The 20134-nt window shown below is 30.2% G+C and overlaps 2 protein-coding genes and 1 long non-coding RNA gene across 11 annotated transcripts; 1 reads left to right on the forward strand and 2 right to left on the reverse strand.

Moving 5' to 3' along the window:
* The first annotated feature begins 1273 nt into the window (after window positions 1-1273).
* Window positions 1274-4800, forward strand: LOC101222476 (glutathione S-transferase TCHQD). 7 transcript variants are annotated; one of them, XR_004216143.1, is made up of 5 exons: window positions 1274-1455; window positions 1706-1748; window positions 3092-3419; window positions 3934-4601; window positions 4710-4800. XR_004216143.1 is itself a non-coding variant. In XM_011655472.2 (5 exons), the coding sequence occupies exons 4-5, from the start codon at window positions 3211-3213 to the stop codon at window positions 4526-4528; spliced, it is 804 nt and encodes a 267-aa protein (XP_011653774.1). In that variant the 5' UTR covers window positions 1291-1455; window positions 1706-1748; window positions 2342-2401; window positions 3092-3210; the 3' UTR covers window positions 4529-4791. The 7 variants fall into 7 exon arrangements, 6 of the variants coding, with proteins under 6 accessions (XP_004142639.1, XP_004142640.1, XP_011653774.1 ...); XM_011655472.2 differs by adding an exon at window positions 2342-2401 and having other exon boundaries at window positions 1291-1455; window positions 3934-4791; XM_004142591.3 differs by having other exon boundaries at window positions 3934-4791.
* Window positions 4801-4936: 136 nt separating this feature from the next.
* CUM26 (floral homeotic protein PMADS 2) lies at window positions 4937-8847 on the reverse strand. Of its 2 annotated transcripts, NM_001305722.1 has the most exons (7): window positions 8615-8807; window positions 8433-8499; window positions 7330-7391; window positions 7071-7170; window positions 6762-6791; window positions 5916-5960; window positions 4967-5297 (listed from the first exon to the last, which is right to left on the reverse strand). In NM_001305722.1, exons 1-7 carry the CDS (start codon window positions 8800-8802, stop codon window positions 5154-5156), a joined length of 636 nt encoding a protein of 211 aa, NP_001292651.1. In that variant the 5' UTR covers window positions 8803-8807; the 3' UTR covers window positions 4967-5153. The 2 variants fall into 2 exon arrangements, with proteins under 2 accessions (XP_011653776.1, NP_001292651.1); XM_011655474.2 differs by lacking the exon at window positions 5916-5960 and having other exon boundaries at window positions 4937-5297; window positions 8615-8847.
* Window positions 8848-14722: 5875 nt separating this feature from the next.
* On the reverse strand, window positions 14723-19600 carry LOC116403256. 2 transcript variants are annotated; one of them, XR_004215923.1, is made up of 2 exons: window positions 18825-19600; window positions 14723-15034 (listed from the first exon to the last, which is right to left on the reverse strand). It is a non-coding gene; the product is annotated as an uncharacterized LOC116403256 (long non-coding RNA). The 2 variants fall into 2 exon arrangements; XR_004215922.1 differs by lacking the exon at window positions 14723-15034 and adding an exon at window positions 17903-18622.
* Between the last annotated feature and the right edge of the window lie 534 nt (window positions 19601-20134).

Consider the following 20134-nt stretch of genomic DNA (forward strand, 5'->3'; position numbering starts at 1 on the left):
GTTTCAAAAGCTTAAATCGACGGATCCATCGACGAACCGTCGATTTGTACTTTTTCATGATCAAAGTTGATTTGAATATTTACTAACTAACCAATAGTTAGTTTGATGACAATTAGGTCGAAAAACCAAGTCCGACTAACCGATTCTCACCCCAAGACCACCAAATTTCTAGTCACCAAAAAGTGGGTTTGGAGGTACATTTTAGATTCAACAATTATGGCTTACAAATTATTATTATGGAGAGTTGGATTACAAGTTAGGACTGTTTTATTCCACTCCTGGACCAGTTGTGCCTCTATCTTACATATTGTATTAGTTGACGAATTGTACTTATAGGAATAATTTTAATTCTTTTGTTTGGGTAAAACATTCTGTTAATGATTAACGTTATCTTAGAGCATGAATGGACACCTTCTTTTTATTTATTATTATTTCAATAAATAAATGAAAAATTGTTTTGCTGATTGAATATTCTTATTTAAACTTATTCCCTTGTGCTAATTCGGTAAAAGAAATGTTGCATTCTAGTTTGAATTTTCAAAGTTCTATTTTTGAATCTATGAACTTTTGTAATTTTTTAGTTTTTCTTTCAAAACCTTTTAAAATAATCACTTTGATTTTATTTTAATTACCTTTTAATCCCCATATTTTTAAAATATGTGTTTAGTCCTTTAAGTTTTTAAAATATATATTTTATTCCCTTGGTTTGTAAAATTATGTTTAGAAGGTCCTTTAAGTAGTTTATTATTATTATTATTTTAAATGATTAGACATTTGAAGTATAACTTTTTTTATGAACACCATTCTCTTCTCTATAAATTTACTTTTCAAATATTAGATATCGTATGATTATTTTTAAAATTTTGAAAATAAAAATCTCACAAAGAAAAAACTATTTAAAAGTGTATTCTTTTCGTTTAATTTTAATAATTTATTCTCAACTATGTGCACTAAAACTTAAATCATTGCTAACAGGTTTTCTTTTTTTGGAAAAGGTCCTAATAGTTAAGTCCTATCAATTTACCTATTTGCTTTTATATATATATATATATTTTTTTTTTAAATGGCTATTAACCTCTTTTGGTTCATTTCTCAACCTCCAAGTACAATGTCAAAACAACTCCATAAACAAAAAAAATATTCACAATGCTTTTGCAATTAATTTTTTTAAAATATTATTTTTGCAATTAATTTTTTAAAAATATTCCTTTTGCAATTAGTTATCATTGAAAAATTGAAGCTTCATTATTATTTTAAACAAATTAATACTTCGCTGTCACTAAGCTTATGATATGAACAATTGAGTATCCACTCCATAACGAGAGAACGGCCTTTCCAACAAAAATTTCTCACTTTTGCGCTTCAAAAAGACCCCATCGATTCCTCTCTACCCTTTTCATGTGCTTTATCCGACTGCAAAACAGTAACCCAGTTGCGAATTCGAGGTCTTCAATGGTAATTATTTGTCTTTTTTCTTTTTTCTTTCCCTTTTCGTTTCTCTTTTTTATCCTCGTTCACCCTTTAACTGTGGGTTTTAAGCTCTTTCTGCCTCGATTGTGGTGTAGAACAGCTTCTATTTTCCTTTTTCTTCTTCTTCTTCTTCTTCTTCTTCTTCTTCACGTGCAACCCACGAATCTGAAAAGCTTTATTTATGTATATTTATTGATTTTTTTATTTGTTCTTTTTTGCCTTTTCTTCTCTGTAGTTTGTTCCTTCAGCTGGATGTTATCTGGGTCTCTGGCTTGAGGGTATGTGTAAATTGTTCGCATTTTGTTTTGGTGTTTCTATTTGAATTTGTTGATTTTGTTTGTGGGTTTTTTTTCTTTTCTCCTTAATTCATAGTTTTTATGATTGTTGTTTGAATAACTGTTGGAATCTGAGTATTGAGAAGTTCTTATCTGGGTCTTGATTTGCCTGATTTTGGGGTGTTCTGAAATTCCTTTTTTGTTGTTGTTCTTTAATTTTTTTTTTGGAACTTAATTGTGACTTTTGCCTCTCTCTCTCCTCTTCTCTCACACTACATAATGAGAATTTTCTTGTGTAATTGTTGAAAATTGAGTAGAATGTTTGAGTCCAATTCCCTATGAATCGATGCAACTTTCTGTAATGGCTTTAAATGCTGTGGAATTGAAGCTTGTACAATGAGGTATTGACCTTTGGGAAAAGTAAAATGCAAATATGTGATTCTTATGATTGTGACCGTTGCCTAACACTCTTTGAGTCATTAATTCTTTACCAAAGGTGATTGGTGATTTAGCATGATATAGACTAGGAGATTTTATGTTCCACCTGCAATGTCACTACCTCCAAGTCCCAAATTAATATTGATTTCCACTTGCAGGGTTCTTTTACAAAATTTTCTGCAAGGGAGTGAAGAGTACAAGTGTTGATATAATCTAATGTATAGTAACTTATCAGCTTAAGCCTTTGGGTTTATTGTCGATTTAGCAGAAAGCTTTTATTTAACTTTTTTCCCCACATACTCGTCATTGCTTTAAATTTTGTTGTTAACAATTAACATACTTGAAGAAAATTTTGCCAACCTTTGGTACTTTCAGTTAATAATATAATGGATATTTTCTTAATACCTTTTCGGGGCTTTCTGTATTTGTGTTATATAATCCTATAGTTGTAGATTACACTTAGTGGATGGAGCTCCATACAACTATAACTATTTTTTAATGAACTACTTGATTTGAGTTTTCATACTTAATTTACCACAGTAAATAGGATTATATTATTACTGGGACTTGACCTTCTACAGGTTTTGGGTGTCACCATGAAATAGTTGTTTCTGTTCCCATTGTACAATTAAAACTGAAAGAGTAATATGTTTTTCTTATTGAAGAGTTCTGGTGTTGAATATTTTTCAAAAATTGACATCCCGATTCTAAAAATTGATATCAGGCTTTGGTTTCTTTTTGCTTCTTAGTGTATCAGTTTCCTTTTGTGTCTGTGGATTGGAACTTCATTGATCCATGACTCCATGAATTCCTCATCTGATTTTCATTGTTTTTCTTTTTTGGCAAATCGATTTTTCTTTTTGAAAATCGTGGTTGATGATGATTATATTCTCTTACTGTCATTGTAGGGTTTTAGCTTAACCTTTTCCTGTGGATTCGGTGTGATTTGCTAAGCCATAAACCAAGAGGCATTATTCAAGTACTGTCTTGAAATTTCACAAATAAAGCTGATGTTAGTAACTAAGCAATGCAGTTATATCATCATCCTTACTCTTTGGATAGCCAGAAGGTGAGACTTGCCTTGGAAGAGCAGAGCATTGATTACACGTCGTATCATGTCAATCCCATCACGGCCAAGAACATGGACTCCTCATTCTTCAAGATCAACCCAAGTGCTAAACTTCCCGTATTTCAAAATGGTTCCCACATTATTTTCGACACAATTGAGATAATTCAGTATGTGTTCCTTCTTAGTCCTTTGTTCTTAAATCTTACCTTTTTCATGCAATTTCCATATGCTTCATGAGATTAGCTGGAATAACTAACTTCATTAGGTTGACTCGAAAGGTTGTGGTTGTATAAATAAAAGTAAGTGGAAATAATATGAATTACTTGTTGTAGTTTTGTTTCTTAGGTTAACTCACTTCATTAGGTTCTTCTAGTGGTCTGTTTTTTTTTTTCAGAACAATTGAAGATATCACCAAAGAATTAACAATTGAAGACATTGTACAATAGTTTTTTGTCAATTTCTAAAAACCATTATCCAAATAACTGTAAAACTATTGTCAAAATAAACATAGTAAAACTATCATAAAACTTGTACTATCAACCTTGAGGTTAGAGATTCGATTCTCTCACCTCACATGTTATCAGAAAAATAAAACTGTAAAACTAGCTGCTGCTAAACACCTCCTCAGTGGCCGATGTAGTCAAGAACCGGCTAATATATGGATGTCACAAATCTGTTCAGGTATATAGAGAGAATTGCAGTTGTCTCCTCAGGGACCGACGAGATAATGCCAAGTAGCAGGGAAGTTGTTGAATGGATGCATAAGATACAAGAATGGAATCCAAAATATTTCACTCTTGCCCATATCCCTGAAAAGTACCGTCTTACTGTCACCAGATTTATAAGGCGAGTGGTGATCTCTCGGATGGCAGAAACTCCCGAAATGGCTGCTGCTTACCATCGTAAGCTCAGAGAAGCATACGAGACTGAAGACAAATTGAAAAACAAATCTGTTGTCAAACAAAGCACTGATCATCTAGTTGCACTTCTCGATGAAATCGAATTGAAACTAAGCGAGACTTCTTACATAGCAGGGGAAGAGTTCACCATGGCTGATGCCGTATTCATTCCAGTGCTGGCTCGACTCGAGCTGTTGAAGCTGGCAGATGAGTATATAGGCAGCAGACCAAACATTTCAGAGTATTGGATATTGGTGCAGCAGAGGCCAAGCTACAAGAAGGTAATTGGAAAGTATTTCAAGGGATGGAGAAAGCATAAAACACTTCTGAAAACTTGGTGCTTTGTTCATATCAGAACCTTGCTGAGAAGATATTGATGGAAAAATAATTATAGTCATAAAAGTTTATTTGTATTTTTGTACATGAGGGAGAAGCTATTGGGGTGAAAGGGTAAGTGTATCTATCTATTTGTTGCCATTTTTTTACCTCCCTTTTTTTGTTTTGTTTCATAAAATGTGTGTTGTATTGTGATTCTCATTTTTATTTCTTATTGGACAGAGGATTGGAGGTTGAATCTTGATTTTGGATTTCCCAAATGGTATTTAATAATAAGTCAGTGTGCTATTACATTTTTATTTTTCGAGTACAACTGCAGAGCATCAATTTATGTCTCAACTTATAAACTTTTACCTTAAAATGTTTTAAATCGATTTTGAATGAATTAGAAATCACTTTAGTCATCTTCAAAACCAATCATGATAGTATAAAACATTGACAAACACATATTTCGTTCACATCACACAAAATATAGTATATATTAAAACTACATAACATTAGCTTAACAGTGATTGAAGTTCTCATCATAACAGTACATAATAACATAACACACATAACCCAAAGTTTGTACACATAATTTAAAAGTCTAGAGATTATATTAAAAAAAGTTTTAAGACTCCCAATAGCATAAACATAAAGAGAGAAATAGATATAAAATATGATTAATTATTCCCTTTCTTGTAGATTTGGCTGAATAGGCTGAACTCTGAAAGCAAAAGGCATTTGAGAATTGAAATCTCTCATTCTTTGATTATATCCAATATCCATTTCTCTCACACTATCTCCCATTGCAACCATCTCCTTTTGGTACTGCATGTAATGTATATATAATTGATTTAAATACTTAAACGTTTTACTTAAAACAAACATAACTAAATCGACTTCTAAATATGTTAACAAAGAGGTACGTGTTTAAATTTCTCTTTTCCTATTGTACTAAAAAATCTGTTTTATGACTAATACGTATTAAAAAGTTAAATGAAATGCAAACATGGTGCAAACTTTTTTAATGGAATGAAAAATGAGATAAAATAAATAATTAGTAATAAGATGTTCAAAGTTTCAATGCAAAATGATACATTTTAAACCTTATATTTTACCTTTGAGCTAAAATTAAAAGTTGCCTTCCCTAAAAAAACTTCTAACAAAATTTAGATATTTTTATAACCAAAATAATACTTTAAACTAAATTTAAATATTCATAAGTTGTTGTTTAGTATGTTTTAATTATATTTTTGAAAATCTTGAAAAGTATTATACTTCAAAAAAAAAAATGTCTACTTTATGTTAAATAATAAATATTTATCCTATAGATAAAAAAAATTTATTATATAATTGTAAATAGGTGGACTTGTTATTGGTTATAGTTAAATATTATATGTACAACTAAAAGTTGAATTATGAAGAAAGAGTGTAAAATGATTTTACCAGCTCATAGTTAAGGCGCTTGTTCTCTTCTTCCATCATTCTTTCCTATATTATTAAATATCCAAAACTCAACAACATTATTTATTTCACTACAATATCATTAGTATATTCTAAACACAATGTTTAATTTAATTGCCCAACACAACTAATTCATCTAAAAACTAATCTTTTTAATTCTTTCTTACTTTGTTGAATTTTCTTTTTTAAAAAATACATATTTTAAATAAAAAATTATTTTTGATAATGAATGATACAATTAAGTTATATTAATGTTTATGATAGAAAAAAACAAACAGAGAGATTCTGTAATTTTCAAAATTTATAGAAACGATTCTAGAAAAACAGAAACAGAAAATCAAAAAACGAAAATAAACAATCTTTCAATGCATTAGATATTTTTCTCACGATCAAAGTACTCACAATAATACTTTTAAAATCTTTGGCAAATTTTTAAAAACAATCTAAACTAATTTCTTTTTTTTAAAAAAAAAGTAAACAGATTTTAGAGCCACTTTAAACCACAATTTTCTTTTCTTTTCTTAGATAATTACAAATTCTAGTAAAAAAAAAAAAAGAAAGAAACCAGTTTTTCTTTTTAGAAAAAATGATAAATGACAAAACTAAAAATATAGAAAAAAAATTATATTCTAATAATTTATAACCAAAACGTCGTGTATGAGATACTGATAGAGGTTCAACGGTATTCCAATTAAAAAACTCTATTAGGTAATAAAACTTACTCTTTTTTTTTTCTTTCTAACATTCTCTTTGAATTAACTAAGCGATAAAAGAAAATACAATGTGATGAATGGAGAAAAAAAAGAGAGTAAAGATATATATACGTACATTTGTTCTCATCATTTTCATGAATTCCGACTGCAACCACAAAACCAAACAAAAATTTAATTAATATTCATCTTATCATATACATATATATATATATATATCGAGTTAAATTATTACGTAAATCACGCCTACTTCCAAAATATATTTATAAAATACAATAAAATTTCAGATTTTATTGATGAAAGATATTATATTACCGGTAGATTTTTGTGGTGTGTATGAATATCACAAATAGAATTGTGTTACTATTGATAGATGAAGTTTTGCATATAATTATTTTAGAAAAAGGAAAAAGGAAAAAGGAAAAACCTGCTTCTCACGAACACCGGTGAGGCCATTTTCAAGAGCTTCTTCGAGAGCCATTAACTCCTTGTAGTTCAAAGACGTTATATCTTCTCCTCTCAAATGCCTGTTTTTATTTTCTCATTTTCTCATTATTCTCTTTTCATGAATATATATATATATATATATATATATATATATATATATATACACATATCCAATTAATGATATCCAGAGAAGAATTTTTCTTTATAATTTTTTCAAAAAAGAATCCAAATATATATACCTTAGCTCAATCTGCATGTTGTCATTCTCTTTCTTAACTCTATCCATTTCATTGCTCAGATTCTGTAAAATTATTAATATATCAAATAACCAAACACACTATTAAAAAAAAAACTAATTTAGAAGTGTTAAACTACTTATCTTGATTCAACGCCAACTCATCGATACTAATCTACACATTCTAGTTATTTTCTCAAAAGTTTAAATCTCAAAGTCCGTATGTCATTGTACATAAAAGAACAAAACATCTTCAAGCTAAAAGATGGACAAAAAAAATTGACAAGGATAGTTGTAGAATGTGAAAATTTGAACCACCAACTTCAACCAACTTCAACTTACCTTGATAGTATAGTCAATACCAAATTAGGGTTCATATTTTTCTTTTTTTAAAACAATAAAATATTTTCTTTCTATTGGCAATAGATCTACAAGTATGAAACTGCCAAGTGACTTTTTTTTTCCAGCTGAAAAACACATAAACAAACCAAAACATAATCTTATTATTCTTCCAAAAAGAAAAAAAAAAAGGAAGAAAGAAAGAAAGAAAGCATAATTTATGTTAATAGATCTGTTCATGGATGTTACATTTCTCTTAGTTTCAACTTTCCCTTTTCATGCTAAATTTTCACAAACCATCACAACACATAAATCTTAAAAGAAAAAAAAAATAGAATTTTTTATTTTATTTTATTTTATAAAATCATTCGTATCCCATTTCTAGATCAGTTCATAGGATTTCAAACCCCAAACTTTTCTAACATATTTTTGGCAACAAATTTATTTTTTAAAAAAACCCACCATATTTCTTATATATATATATATATATATATATGTATGTATGTATAATAAAAAACCAAGATCCAAGAAAAAAAAGCGTAGATCTAAAATTTCACATGAGGGAGAAAATTAGAGAGACAGTATATATTAAAAAAAAAAAAAAAAGGAAAGAAATCTATCATGTTATATATATATATATATATATACTTTCTTTTAGGGTTTCATTTCTCACATATCCAAAGAAGAAGAAGAAGAAACTTAGATCTAAAATTTCATACGAGGGAGAAAATTCGAGAGAAAATATAAACAAAAATAAATAAATAAAACCTCATGCTTAGCATCCCACAGCCTCTTCCCAGATTGCTTGTGATACTTATCCAAGATATCAACCAAACTAAAATTATCATTCCCAAAAAGAAAAAGAAAAAAAAGATAAGAAATCAGATTAATTAATAACAAAATTTTAAAAAATTATATAAGAAAAAAGAGAGAAAAATAAAATTTCTTACGGTGTAGAAGGGCTGCAATATTCATGCATTTTTCCAGAGCTAGCAAAAATGACAAGAGAAACTTGAGCATCGCAAAGAACAGTAATTTCTTTGGCTTTTTTGATGATACCATTTCTTCTCTTTGAATATGTAACTTGTCTATTGCTTGAGTTCTCTATTCTTTTTATTTCTATTTTCCCTCTTCCCATTTTCTTTCTCTCTTTTCTTCTTTTCAAATGCTCTAATTAAAAATTCAACAAACATGGGTTCTTTAAAATAAAAGGACCATTCTATATTGGGTTTTCATGTTCATAAACTTTCTATTTCTTACACAAAAATAGGCCTTTTTTTTGGGTTTGTGACAACCCCAACTCAACTCCAATTTTTTTTCACATTAATTATTATTATATATATAAGCTTTTTTTTTTTTCGAATTAATTAAGTTTTAAGTTTTTTTTTTTTTGTTGCTTCTTATTAACCATTGGGTTTCATCCATTATTCTCTCTCACTTTTTTATTTACTTTTCCTCCACATCAAATAAGTAAACAAGTGTGTAAATATGTATATATAATCCTTCCTTTCAAATTTATTATCGATCTAAATTTAATTTGCCTACGTGCTTAAATATACCACAGATTTTAGTTCTTATACTTTGAAATCTTAACTTTAGTTTAAATAATTTGGATAAATCTTAATTTAGACCATGAAATTTAATAAATAATAATAAATTTTACGTAATCAAATATAATATGGGAAAAATTAATGTTAGCAGATGATAGGTGTTTTTTTTTGGAATATATAGTCAACCAAAAACTAGTATAAGAATTAATTAATTTAAAATGGACTGGAAAATTGATAGACTAAAATTGGATATATATTTTAAAATATGGGGATTAAAATTAAACAAACCACTCAAGTAAAATGATTTCTTAACCTTGTTTTTATCTTATTCATTATGTTTCCAAGGGTTTATTATGTTATACCTAATTATGTAAATTTCGGTATAGATTTGAATCTTTAACAAATTTTTTTTCACATTTTGGTTGATATTATAATAATAATTGAATTAGTTGAGCTATATTGAAGAGATAATTAACAAATTTAGAGATGGAGAAAAGATCATTGATGTCAACTCTTAAGAGATATACCTAGCCATCTTAGCTTATATATATAATAATTGCACTTTGATTATTGCAACATAATAGAAAATTTTGATTTAAGTTAATGAATGAAATGTGATGTACTGAGATATGTTTTTTTTACACGTACGTACAATACCAGCAAGGAGATATGAGTTATAAACTTATTGATGGTTAACACATTTGTATACACCTAAGTTATGCTTATTTTGGTAGAGAGATTTTGAACAATTAATCATATACAACATTCTAAGAAACTAAGATGTTAGTTTAGTAGCAGAAGAAACTTAACATATATATATTTAACTGTGTGTGTCATCAACTAAGAAATTTCAATTTCTTAACTCCCATCTACAACATTAATGTAAAACTAATAAATAAAGAGTAATATATACTTTAACATCTCTTTTTCATTATCCATATCAAACAAATAATAAAATATTTTATAAAATAAAATACGAAGTATCTTGTTAAATCAATTTGATTGGACAATTTGTGTAATGGTGTTTGAGATTAGAGTGTTAAGTTATTTGTTCATAAATAAATAGTCTTAGGGTAATAGTTAGGGTGGATGCCCTAAAAGGACAGGTGTCAAGCTTACAGCATCGGAGTATTGTGATAGGTAAGAAAATGGAGTTAGGGTTAAGTGAGAAGAAAAAAATCTTAACCATCAAATCAAAAAATCAAAAGGGGTTTTTGGCTCAAGAAAGTTAGGAATTTATGTGGGTTTTTCTTTTCCTTCTTTTTTAAAAAGAAAACAATGAAAAAAGGGGAAATGGGAAATTAAAGATGGAAAAGAAAAAAAGAAAATGACCAAAAATAGCAGAGGGGACAAAGCAATTTCTAAGTGACTTTTTAAGAGTAATAATCTTTAAAAAAAAAAAAAAAAGCAGAAAGAAAGAAGCATTGCACAGTCAAAAACCTATGGTTAGTTTTTTTTGAAAGTTTTGATATCAATTGTGATCAAATCAAAAGTCTATTCCCATTTCCTCTTCCATTAATTCTTGTAAACAAGAAATCTCCAATTTTGAACTCTCAGAAAAATCTCAATCAATCTAATCAACAACTTCAATTCTTTGTATGCCAAACAAACTGCTGTCATTTCTACTAACCCTTTATATATGTTCATATGTATGTATTTGTAAATTGGTTTTAATTTCATTTTCACACTTTCATGGCTTATCCATTTTTGGGTACATTCCAAAAACCATTTTCAATTGTAAAAAAACAAGTCCTAAACTGTGTACTCAGTTAAAATTAGACCATGCTTAAGTCTGTTAGGTATTCGTTTTGTTTTTTAAAATTTATTTAGGTCTACAACCTCAAATTCACCTTCTTTCTTAGATTGCAGTTTGGTGGTAGTTTCAAAAACCAAATCAACTTTTGAAAACTAAAAAAAAAATTTAAATCATTATGAGATGTTTGAAAGAAAATAAACTTAATTTTAGAAAACAAAAATAAAAAACGAACATAGAGGTTTAATTTCTACTGCTATTGTAGGCTTGAGGGGTTTTGATTTTAATGGTTTGTAAGTTTTTAAAACTCAAGTATTTTACAGTTGAAAGTGAAAATTTAGAAGTATAATTACAACCGATGATTTTTGCAATTTGTCTTTTTTTTTGTTGTTAGAAAACAATTTTTATTATACTCTGAAATTTGTTAGCAACAAATTTAAAATCAGATATGTTTTCAATAAATCTTAAATTTATTCTGGGTTATTTTTTAATTGAAATATAATTAGCTAAATAATAATAATAATTTTAATAATGCTAATAAAATACTAACAATAAACAAACGATATGAACTAAATTTAATATTTGTTAGAAATAGGAGGGGCTAAAATTTGAGATTTGGGAGTACAAAACCGTAAAGTTGAACACATTTCAAAATATAGAAATCAATTTGGGCATTTCAACTTTATTTAATGTTCTTTTTTTTTAGGAAAAACTGTTTAGGGTTTGCTCTAAAGGTCTTGAAATTTTTTAGCCTTTAGTTTTTGGTGTGTAGTGGACTGTGTGTGTTCACATTTTGGTAATTACTGTTCAAAAAATTAGGGTTTGCTTCTTGAGGGAAACCCTTTTTCCCTACCACTTTTGTTAAATAATAATGCTTCAATGTGTACAATTTGGTCATTTCATTAACTTTTTTAAAATTACCTTTTTTCTTAAAAGAAGATAGGATGCTTGTTATTCTTTGCAAATAATTTAAGCACATTATATGAATTTAGCGATGAGGTATGATAGAGGAGATTTACAAATAATTAAACTGAGGAAAATGAAGTTAATATTATTGAGGAAATAAATATGTTACATAAACCGTTAGGTTGAGATACATATATCTCACTCTCTTAAGGAGATTCAAGTTCTCTGCGATAATTGATCAATAAGATGTCAAAGCTCCACAGCTAATAATGCACTTCTTTAAAATCAATAAGATGTTAAAAGGCTAATTAGAGAGATATAGTTTTTTTTTTCTTTTTTTCTTTGTTAAAGTTGTGTGTTTTGAGAGCAATAATGTGAGAGCCTATTTGGAATAACTTAAAAATAAAAAATATCTTCATTTAAATATTTTTTCTAAAAACTCATTCAAAGAAAAACATGTGTGTTTGGCAACTTTTTAATTTTTTCAAAAGTGTTTTTAGGTAAAAACTTGTTTGATTTGTAATAGAGTAAAAGATTATATATATATATATATATAGAATCTATCTGTGGAGATTTTGATAGAAGTTCGACAAGAGGTTGGTTGTTTGAGGTGGTTAGGATCAGTCATTATAAAATATTGGTTAATCAGAGGTTGGTAACAGTTGGTCATTGAAAGCAAAAACGTTGACAATCACAAAAAAATGGTTGTTGACAATTGACCGATAACAATCATAGAAAAACGATTGACCGATAACAATCATAGAAAAACGATTGACCGATAACGGTTACCATAAAATAATGGACAAAAATAAGCCAACAACGGTCACAAAAAAATGACCAACAAAAGTTGATAGGCAACAACTACGAAATAACGGTGAAAGAAAGTTGGTCGATGGCAGTTAACAAAGATGGTTGTCGAAAGGTTGGTTGGTGAGGATGGTGTTGTTTGTCAGATTGTTTCATACAAATTCAACAGATTAACCATTAAACACATAAAATTTATTTTTCTAAAAGTTGGTTTTATGTGTTTATCCTAAACCACATTATTTTATAAATTCATTTTTTTCAAAATTTATTTTAGGTAGTTGCCAAACACATAATCTTTTTTTCAAAACAACTTATTTTTTAATTTAATCACTCCAAAATGTAACTAAGCGATATTTATAGTAAAATTATATATCTTAAATTTAAGATAAATTGTCAAAAGTAAAAAATTTGACAAAATATTTACACTAAAAAATTAAGTGTGTAATGAATTTTGTTAGTGTAACACACTACTAGAAAAAAGGTCAGACGTTTTCTAAATGTCATAAACAAGTATATTTTTTATCTTTTTTTTAAAAAATCTCATAAACAAGTACATTTTTGACGTTTTTTAAATGTCATTAACATTTAACATATACTTGACAGCTTATACATGTAATGAACATTTATATACTTGACATTTATAAAATGTCAATGATTATTATTTCTAGCGTTTATTAACTGTCATGAATTTTAGTTTTCTTAATGCTGACTTCAAGAACGTCAAGAGTAATAATTCTTGACTGTTAAAGAACGTCAAAAGAGTCTGTTTTTTAGTAGTATAAATAGTTTTTTTTTTGAATTTGTAAAAATAGCAAAAAAAAATTATGATAATAGAGCTCATGTCACTTACATTTTCAAAATTGCAAAAATAGCAAATTTAAAAGTAGATTATCGTCCTATTTATCAAATTTGCATGATGCAAAAAAGAGATATTATGAGATATTTTTAATTTTTTTTTTTTTTTTGTCAAATTTCGTTTTTTTAGAAAGGCCTTAAATTTAATATATAATAAATAAGAATTTGTTTACATACAACCAAATGTGTTTTCCATTTTTTAAGAATTAAAAGTAGTCTTTGGTTATTTCTCCAAAATGAAACGTCAATTTAAGGAGAAAATAAATACTTATTAAATATTAAAAAGTGTGATAATAATTTATTGTGCTTTAGAAAAAGTTGAGAATTAGATTCTTCTATTTAATTTTCCATTTTTATCTCTAACATTTTTTTTATTCAACAACCACATAAGTGAAAGAATTAAACTTTAATATCTTATCCACTCAATCATATATGCTCAAATTGATTTAATAAACTTTGTTCTTTAATTCAACAAATAGCATAGAGGTGAAAACGATTGAAATATTAAATTTTTTTAATTAATATAATTAGAGTCTTACTTGCATGGAGTATTCTCGAACCGGTGAATAGTAATCAAGTGTACAACAACATTTTAAACAAAATAGAAGTATAAGAAAGACTGCCAGTATGATAGACTTCTATTGTTAATAAACTTATATGGTGATCTATCACTAATAGCTACTAACAATAAAATTAAGTTTGTCGTAACTGATAGACTTTGTTTGTTGCATTTACAAATAATTTTATATACGATAATAGTTTGATTATAATTGCAATATTAACTCGTGTTAGTCATGAAATAGGAATAGTTGAGATAATTGGAAGAGAATAAGTATATATCTCATTTTGGTTTTGTATTATGATCATGTTTGCATTAATTTTGAAGTTAACTAAAACTTTTATCAATGAGCTTTTATTAATTTCACATTCTCAATGTTCCCCCAAATTATAAAAATGGGTTGTTATTTTTTTTTTAATAAACATAGAAGTACAAGATGTAGTAAATAGTAATTATGACTAAATAATGTTTCGTGTGTGTGTGTGACACCACAATTATTAAAATGTACTAATTAAAACCATCAAATAACCGCCTATACATAATTGATTTTTTTTTTTTTGTTAAATTACAGTTTTGATTTAGCGGGTGAATAAAAATATAACAAATTTGAAGGTTTACTTGAGATAAATAAAAAAATGGAAAAAAAATTGCTTTTAAATTGCCTTAAATGTCCCTAGTCAAGTAAAAAAATTCATATTCCAAATACAATTATTCTCAAACCCAAAACACTCCTTGATTGAATCACGCATCCCCAAACAAATCACATTTTTTTTTCAAATATTCCCAAGCAAAACACTAACGATCAATCATTCCTTGCCCTCAATTCTCAAAATTCCCAACAAACTTCCCAAGATATGTGGCCCACAAAATCATTCACAAAACACATTTGAATAGTACCGTACCTCAATCAACTGCACTTCATCATGTCGTCCATCAACATCTGCTCAATTGTAAATTAGGCATACTCTATAAGAAAATACAGACCGATTTTATGGTTCTTTTTGTCACACTACTACAAAACTGGCAATACTTAACGCTTAAAAACAGTCAAGTATCTGTTTACTTGACACTTTTCAATGTATCAAGTAATCTAGTGTCAATAATAAGGGAGGTTTAGTTGACAGTTTAAGCGTAAAGTGCAATTATACTTGACAGGTAAAAAGCGTCAAGTGTGGAGACCTGATGCGGTTATGAGTACGATCGGGCATGAGAGGCACTCGGTCCTCCAGATTTTCAAGGGCCGTCGGGGGCGCACCGGACACCACGGGACGTGCGGTGCTCTTCCAGCCACTGGACCCTACCTCCGGTCGAGCCGTTTTCAGGGTGGGCAGGCTGTTAAACAGAAAAGATAACTCTTCCCGAGGCCCCCGACGACGTCTCCGGAATTCCTTACGTTGCCGTTAGCCGCCACGTCTGGGTTCAGGAATTTTAACCCGATTCCCTTTCGAAGTTTGCGCTGCCGCGCTATCAGACGGGTTTCCCCCCCTCTTAGGATTGACTAACCCATGTGCAAGTGCCGTTCACATGGAACCTTTCCCCTCTTTGGCCTTCAAAGTTCTCATTTGAATATTTGCTACTACCACCAAGATCTGCACCGATGGCCGCTCAGCCCGAGCTCACGCCCAAGGTTTTGCAGCGACTGCCTCGCCCTCCTACCACCAAGTCAGACGAACGATTAGTCTTTCACCCCTATACCCAAGTCAGACGAACAATTTGCACGTCAATATCGCTATGGGCCAACACCAGAGTTTCCTCTGGCTTCGCCCCGCTGAGGCATAGTTCACCATCTTTCTGTTGGAATTTTTTATCCTAAAACTCGTAGTTTGTAATCATATTCTGTTTCAATAAAGTTGTTATTGAGAAATTAAATATTATAATCCTAAATCCAATAAATCAAGTTCCAATGCTATTTTTTGAATAAACTTGAACTTTATGTGTAAACATAAATGTGGATCAAGTTCGAGTATATATAACCTAAATAGTCAATAGTATATGAATAAAGGTTGGACGCCTTATTTAGAGAAACTATGGATGCGGCCCACTTTGTAGTACAAACGAGGTGATCCTGAATCGTTCATGTAGAGACATGAAAGTGGGGGCATCCTATGTAAAGTGTTTACATAAGACTGAACCATGAATTAATCTTTTTTACGTTATGACACCGTTTACTGTTTAAAACTGACAATCTCGATTGTTGATGACCTAGGTAACTTAATCTTAATCCTGAGTTAACTATGAACTCCTGTTCACACGAGATTATCCTTAGATCTGCATAGGTGAGGGCAGCTCATCAGTGTTGGTCCAATAAGCCTCCCATTTCAGGGGTAAGATCGGGTGGATAGCTGGGAACATAGGGTACAAGATGGAATTCACTCCTACCCACTTTCGGGTTAGTAGATAAGTTGTTCTCTTAAATTGTTGCAATTTTTAGACTATAAAGAACTAAATCGTTATGCACGTTGAACTACCTAAATTACTTGTGATTTTTTATTTTCAACTTTTTAAAAATAAAATTCATATATGTTAGGTTGAGTTTTATGTTCTAAAACTCGTGATTTGTAAATGTTAAATTATTCGATTATTCAATAAATTTGTTATTGAGGTATTGTTCAATAAATTGTTATTGAATAAGAGATTTATTCGTTATAAACTTTGAATTTAATAAAATAAGGTTTCTTTTCTATAGTAATAAGTTCTTTGCAACAACTTGACGCTTATGAATCTAAGAGTTGAATATGGAGAAGTCATCGAAGTGGGAGAGATTAAGTTATTCTTGGTCAGAGGACGAACCATATTATTGGATAATGTATAATTGCTTTCAGAAATAAAAAAGATATTTGATTTTACTTCAGACTGATTATTCAATATTTTCCTTAGTTAATGAAGGTTCATTATAAAAGGAGGTTGATGTTTGCTTTGCAAAATTGGAGATTAACTTATATTTTTTAAGAAAAGTGTAAAACTATTTTAAATATCGAGATATTTAAAATTACAAAAACTCAACCAAAAAAAGCAAAAAGTTTCTTATAAAGCCTATCTTTAGCATTTAACATTAGGTCACATTAATTTCAATAGGATTGAGAGATTGATAGATAGTGTACATATGTACATCTAAATCAATTAGAAGACAACTCTTTACCTCCATGTGAATTTATTGAAGGGAAAAAGACCGAATGATCTTTTATTGGAAAAGTTTTTAAAGCCAAAAACCACTTAGTACTCGTGCATGCGAACCTTTGTGAACCTATGAACATTAATGCACGAGGTCTAAATAGGTTCTACAGAATCAAAGAAACACAACTAAACCATTCGAAGAAAAGTATTGGGAGAAAAATAAAAACTGAGTATGGGCATCTCCGAGCAGTTTTTGTGGAAAAAAAATTTTATATTAATCAAAGTGAGGCCACCTAGTAGTTATACGTGAATTTTCGAGACTTTTTTCCCATGGTTAAAAATCGGCCAATTTTTCGTAGGCCAAGGCATTGGCCAGTTTTGGACCGTTGTTGGCGCTACCGTTTGGCACCACGAAAGAGCCCCACCTGACCCCTAGGCCCTGGGCTTTTTTTCTGTGTCATACAGTGTGCAATATAGATGAGTTTCCACACTTATCTGTCGACTATCATCGGTCTAAATAGGTTCCACATAATCAAAGAAACACAACAAAACCATTCGAAGAAAAGTATTGGGAGAAAAATAAAAACTGAGTCTGGGGCATATTCGAGTAGTTTTTGTGGGAAAAAACTTTAATTTACTCAAAGTGAGGCCACCTAGTAGTTATACGTGAATTTTCGGGACTTTTTTCACAAGGTTAAAAATCGGCCGATTTTTCGTAGGCTAAGGCATTGCCCATTTTTGGACTGTTTTTGGCGCTACCGTTGTGCACCACGAACAAGCCCCACCAGACCCTTAGACCCTGAGCTTTTTTTCTGTGTCATACAGTGTACAATATAGATGGTTTCCACACTTATCCGCCGACTATCATCGGTCTAAATAGCTTCCACAAAATCAAAGAAACACAACTAAACCATTCGAAGAAAAGTATTGGGAGAAAAATAAAAACTGAGTATGGGGCATCTATGAGCAATTTTTATGGGAAAAAACTTTAATATTACTTAAAGTGAGGCCACCTAGTAGTTATTCGTGAATTTTCGAGACTTTTTTCACATGGTTAAAAATCGACCAGCTTAGAACAATGTTAGAGGTCCCGAGAGTTCACATCTAACAGCTGGGTGACCCCATTCCGAGTAATATTAAAGTTTCTTGCCCACAAAAGTTGAACGGCGATGCCCTAGACTCAATTTTTTAGTTCCATCCCGAAAAGTCGTAAAAAGGGCCGGTGTTGTGGCCTATAAAGAAACCACACAGCTTAGAACAATGTCAGAGGTCCCGAGAGTTCACATCCAACTGCTGGGTGGCCTCATTTCGAGTAATATTAAAGTTTCTTGCTCACAAAAGCCGAACGGCGATGTCCCAGACTCGATTTTTTAGTTCTGTCCCGAAATGTCAAAAAAATGGCCGATGTTATTTCCTAGAAAGAAACCACCCAGCTTAGAACAATGTCAGAGGTCCCGAGAGTTTACTGAACACTTCATGATCGAACATGGAACAAAATAAAACCACTAATAATGAAGATCAAAGAGAACATGTAGAATGATCGTTTCAATCAAAATAATATGATATGCAAGAAAATAACTCATCATTGGCAGATGAATAGAAGGAAGAAATATTACCTCGGTCCTACTTTGCTCGGAACCACCAAAGCCACAACCCTTGGTTAGTATCTGTCACTCATCAGTGGAGGGAAGGTCGCCGCGGCCACAAAGGTTAACCGAGCGACAAGGAAAATACAATGAATGACGTTCGAGCGACAAGTCCATAGAACAAACCATGCAAGCAGCCACTTAGTCAACGAATGCCCGACCAAAGATAAGGCATCATATGCCATTTATTTTTAAATGTGGCCTGTCAACGACACCCACACCCACGTGGACATCGGAGCCGACAGACAATAGAAAAAAAATGTGAGGTTTAGAAAATCGGTGTGGATCAAAATACCGTGAAAGAAAATGATGTTGAACGATGTAGAAAAACCAGTGAGTGCCAAATAGGGTAAAAATACCGTAGATATGGAGAAGTAGGTTGAGAGAGAGATCGATTTTTGGGCAAATAGATTTGGACAAAATAGTGAGAGAGAAAGTGTGAAGAAGAAGAGAGAACCATTGGTAGGTCGAATGTAGAAGACGAAGAAAATGGACAGAGAATGAAGAAGAGAAGAGATTAATTCGTTCGACTGTGAGAAGAAGAAGAGAGGAATTCGTTCGGCTGCGAGAAGAGGAAGAGAGAAGGGTTAATTCGTTCGGTTGTGAGAAGAGGAAGAGAGAAGAGTTAATTTGTTCAGTCGTGAGAAGAAGAAATGAAAGAAATAAATGAGGAAAGAGAATAAGAAAGAAAAAAAATAGAAGGATGACAATGGCAAATGAAAGAGAAGGAATAAGGAGAATTAAGTCTAGTCCTTTTTCTCCCATTAATTCATCGGCCAATTTCTTTCCCTTCTTTTTCATCCCTCAAACGACGTTAAATATATTTTTGGAACTTTTTGAAATAAAAACGCCAAACACCGGATGAATGTGCTACAAAAGCCTAACTTCCTTTCACAAAACCCTTGGAAAATTGTCAAAAATAGACCAAAAATGGGGTAGAAAAAGAGTTTTAGGATTGATTGTAAAAAAGTTGATATTTAAGACAAATTTGGGGTGAAATGACAAAAATACCCTTATTTAATTTTACTTCACATCTTTACTCCGGTGTCGTTCATCTCGCAAACATCTCGCAGGTTCTTAAATTCATGAAATGAAATTCAAATGTTAAAAGTCACCCTAAATCAATTCATTTCAGATAAAACATTTGAATTTAAGAACATGCGAGATGTTTGCGAGATAAAGTAACAATAACAATAACTTGCTAACATCTTTTGAAATATCTCTAAAACAACCCTAAATCAACTTGAAACAATTAAAAATTATATTTGATTTATACATTT

This window comes from Cucumis sativus, chromosome 4, assembly GCF_000004075.3.
Source record: "Cucumis sativus cultivar 9930 chromosome 4, Cucumber_9930_V3, whole genome shotgun sequence".
Taxonomy (NCBI): domain Eukaryota; kingdom Viridiplantae; phylum Streptophyta; class Magnoliopsida; order Cucurbitales; family Cucurbitaceae; genus Cucumis; species Cucumis sativus.

Coding starts and splice junctions, on each gene's coding strand:
- LOC101222476 (XM_004142591.3), top strand. CDS start 3,211: ATGCAGTTATATCATCATCCTTACTCTTTGGATAGCCAGAAGGTGAGA. Junction 3,420..3,933: donor GACACAATTGAGATAATTCA/GTATGTGTTCCT, acceptor AAATCTGTTCAG/GTATATAGAGAGAATTGCAG.
- CUM26 (NM_001305722.1), bottom strand. CDS start 8,802: ATGGGAAGAGGGAAAATAGAAATAAAAAGAATAGAGAACTCAAGCAAT. Junction 6,792..7,070: donor CCGGTGTTCGTGAGAAGCAG/GTTTTTCCTTTT, acceptor TTGTGGTTGCAG/TCGGAATTCATGAAAATGAT. Junction 5,961..6,761: donor TGAAAATGATGAGAACAAAT/GTACGTATATAT, acceptor TTAATAATATAG/GAAAGAATGATGGAAGAAGA.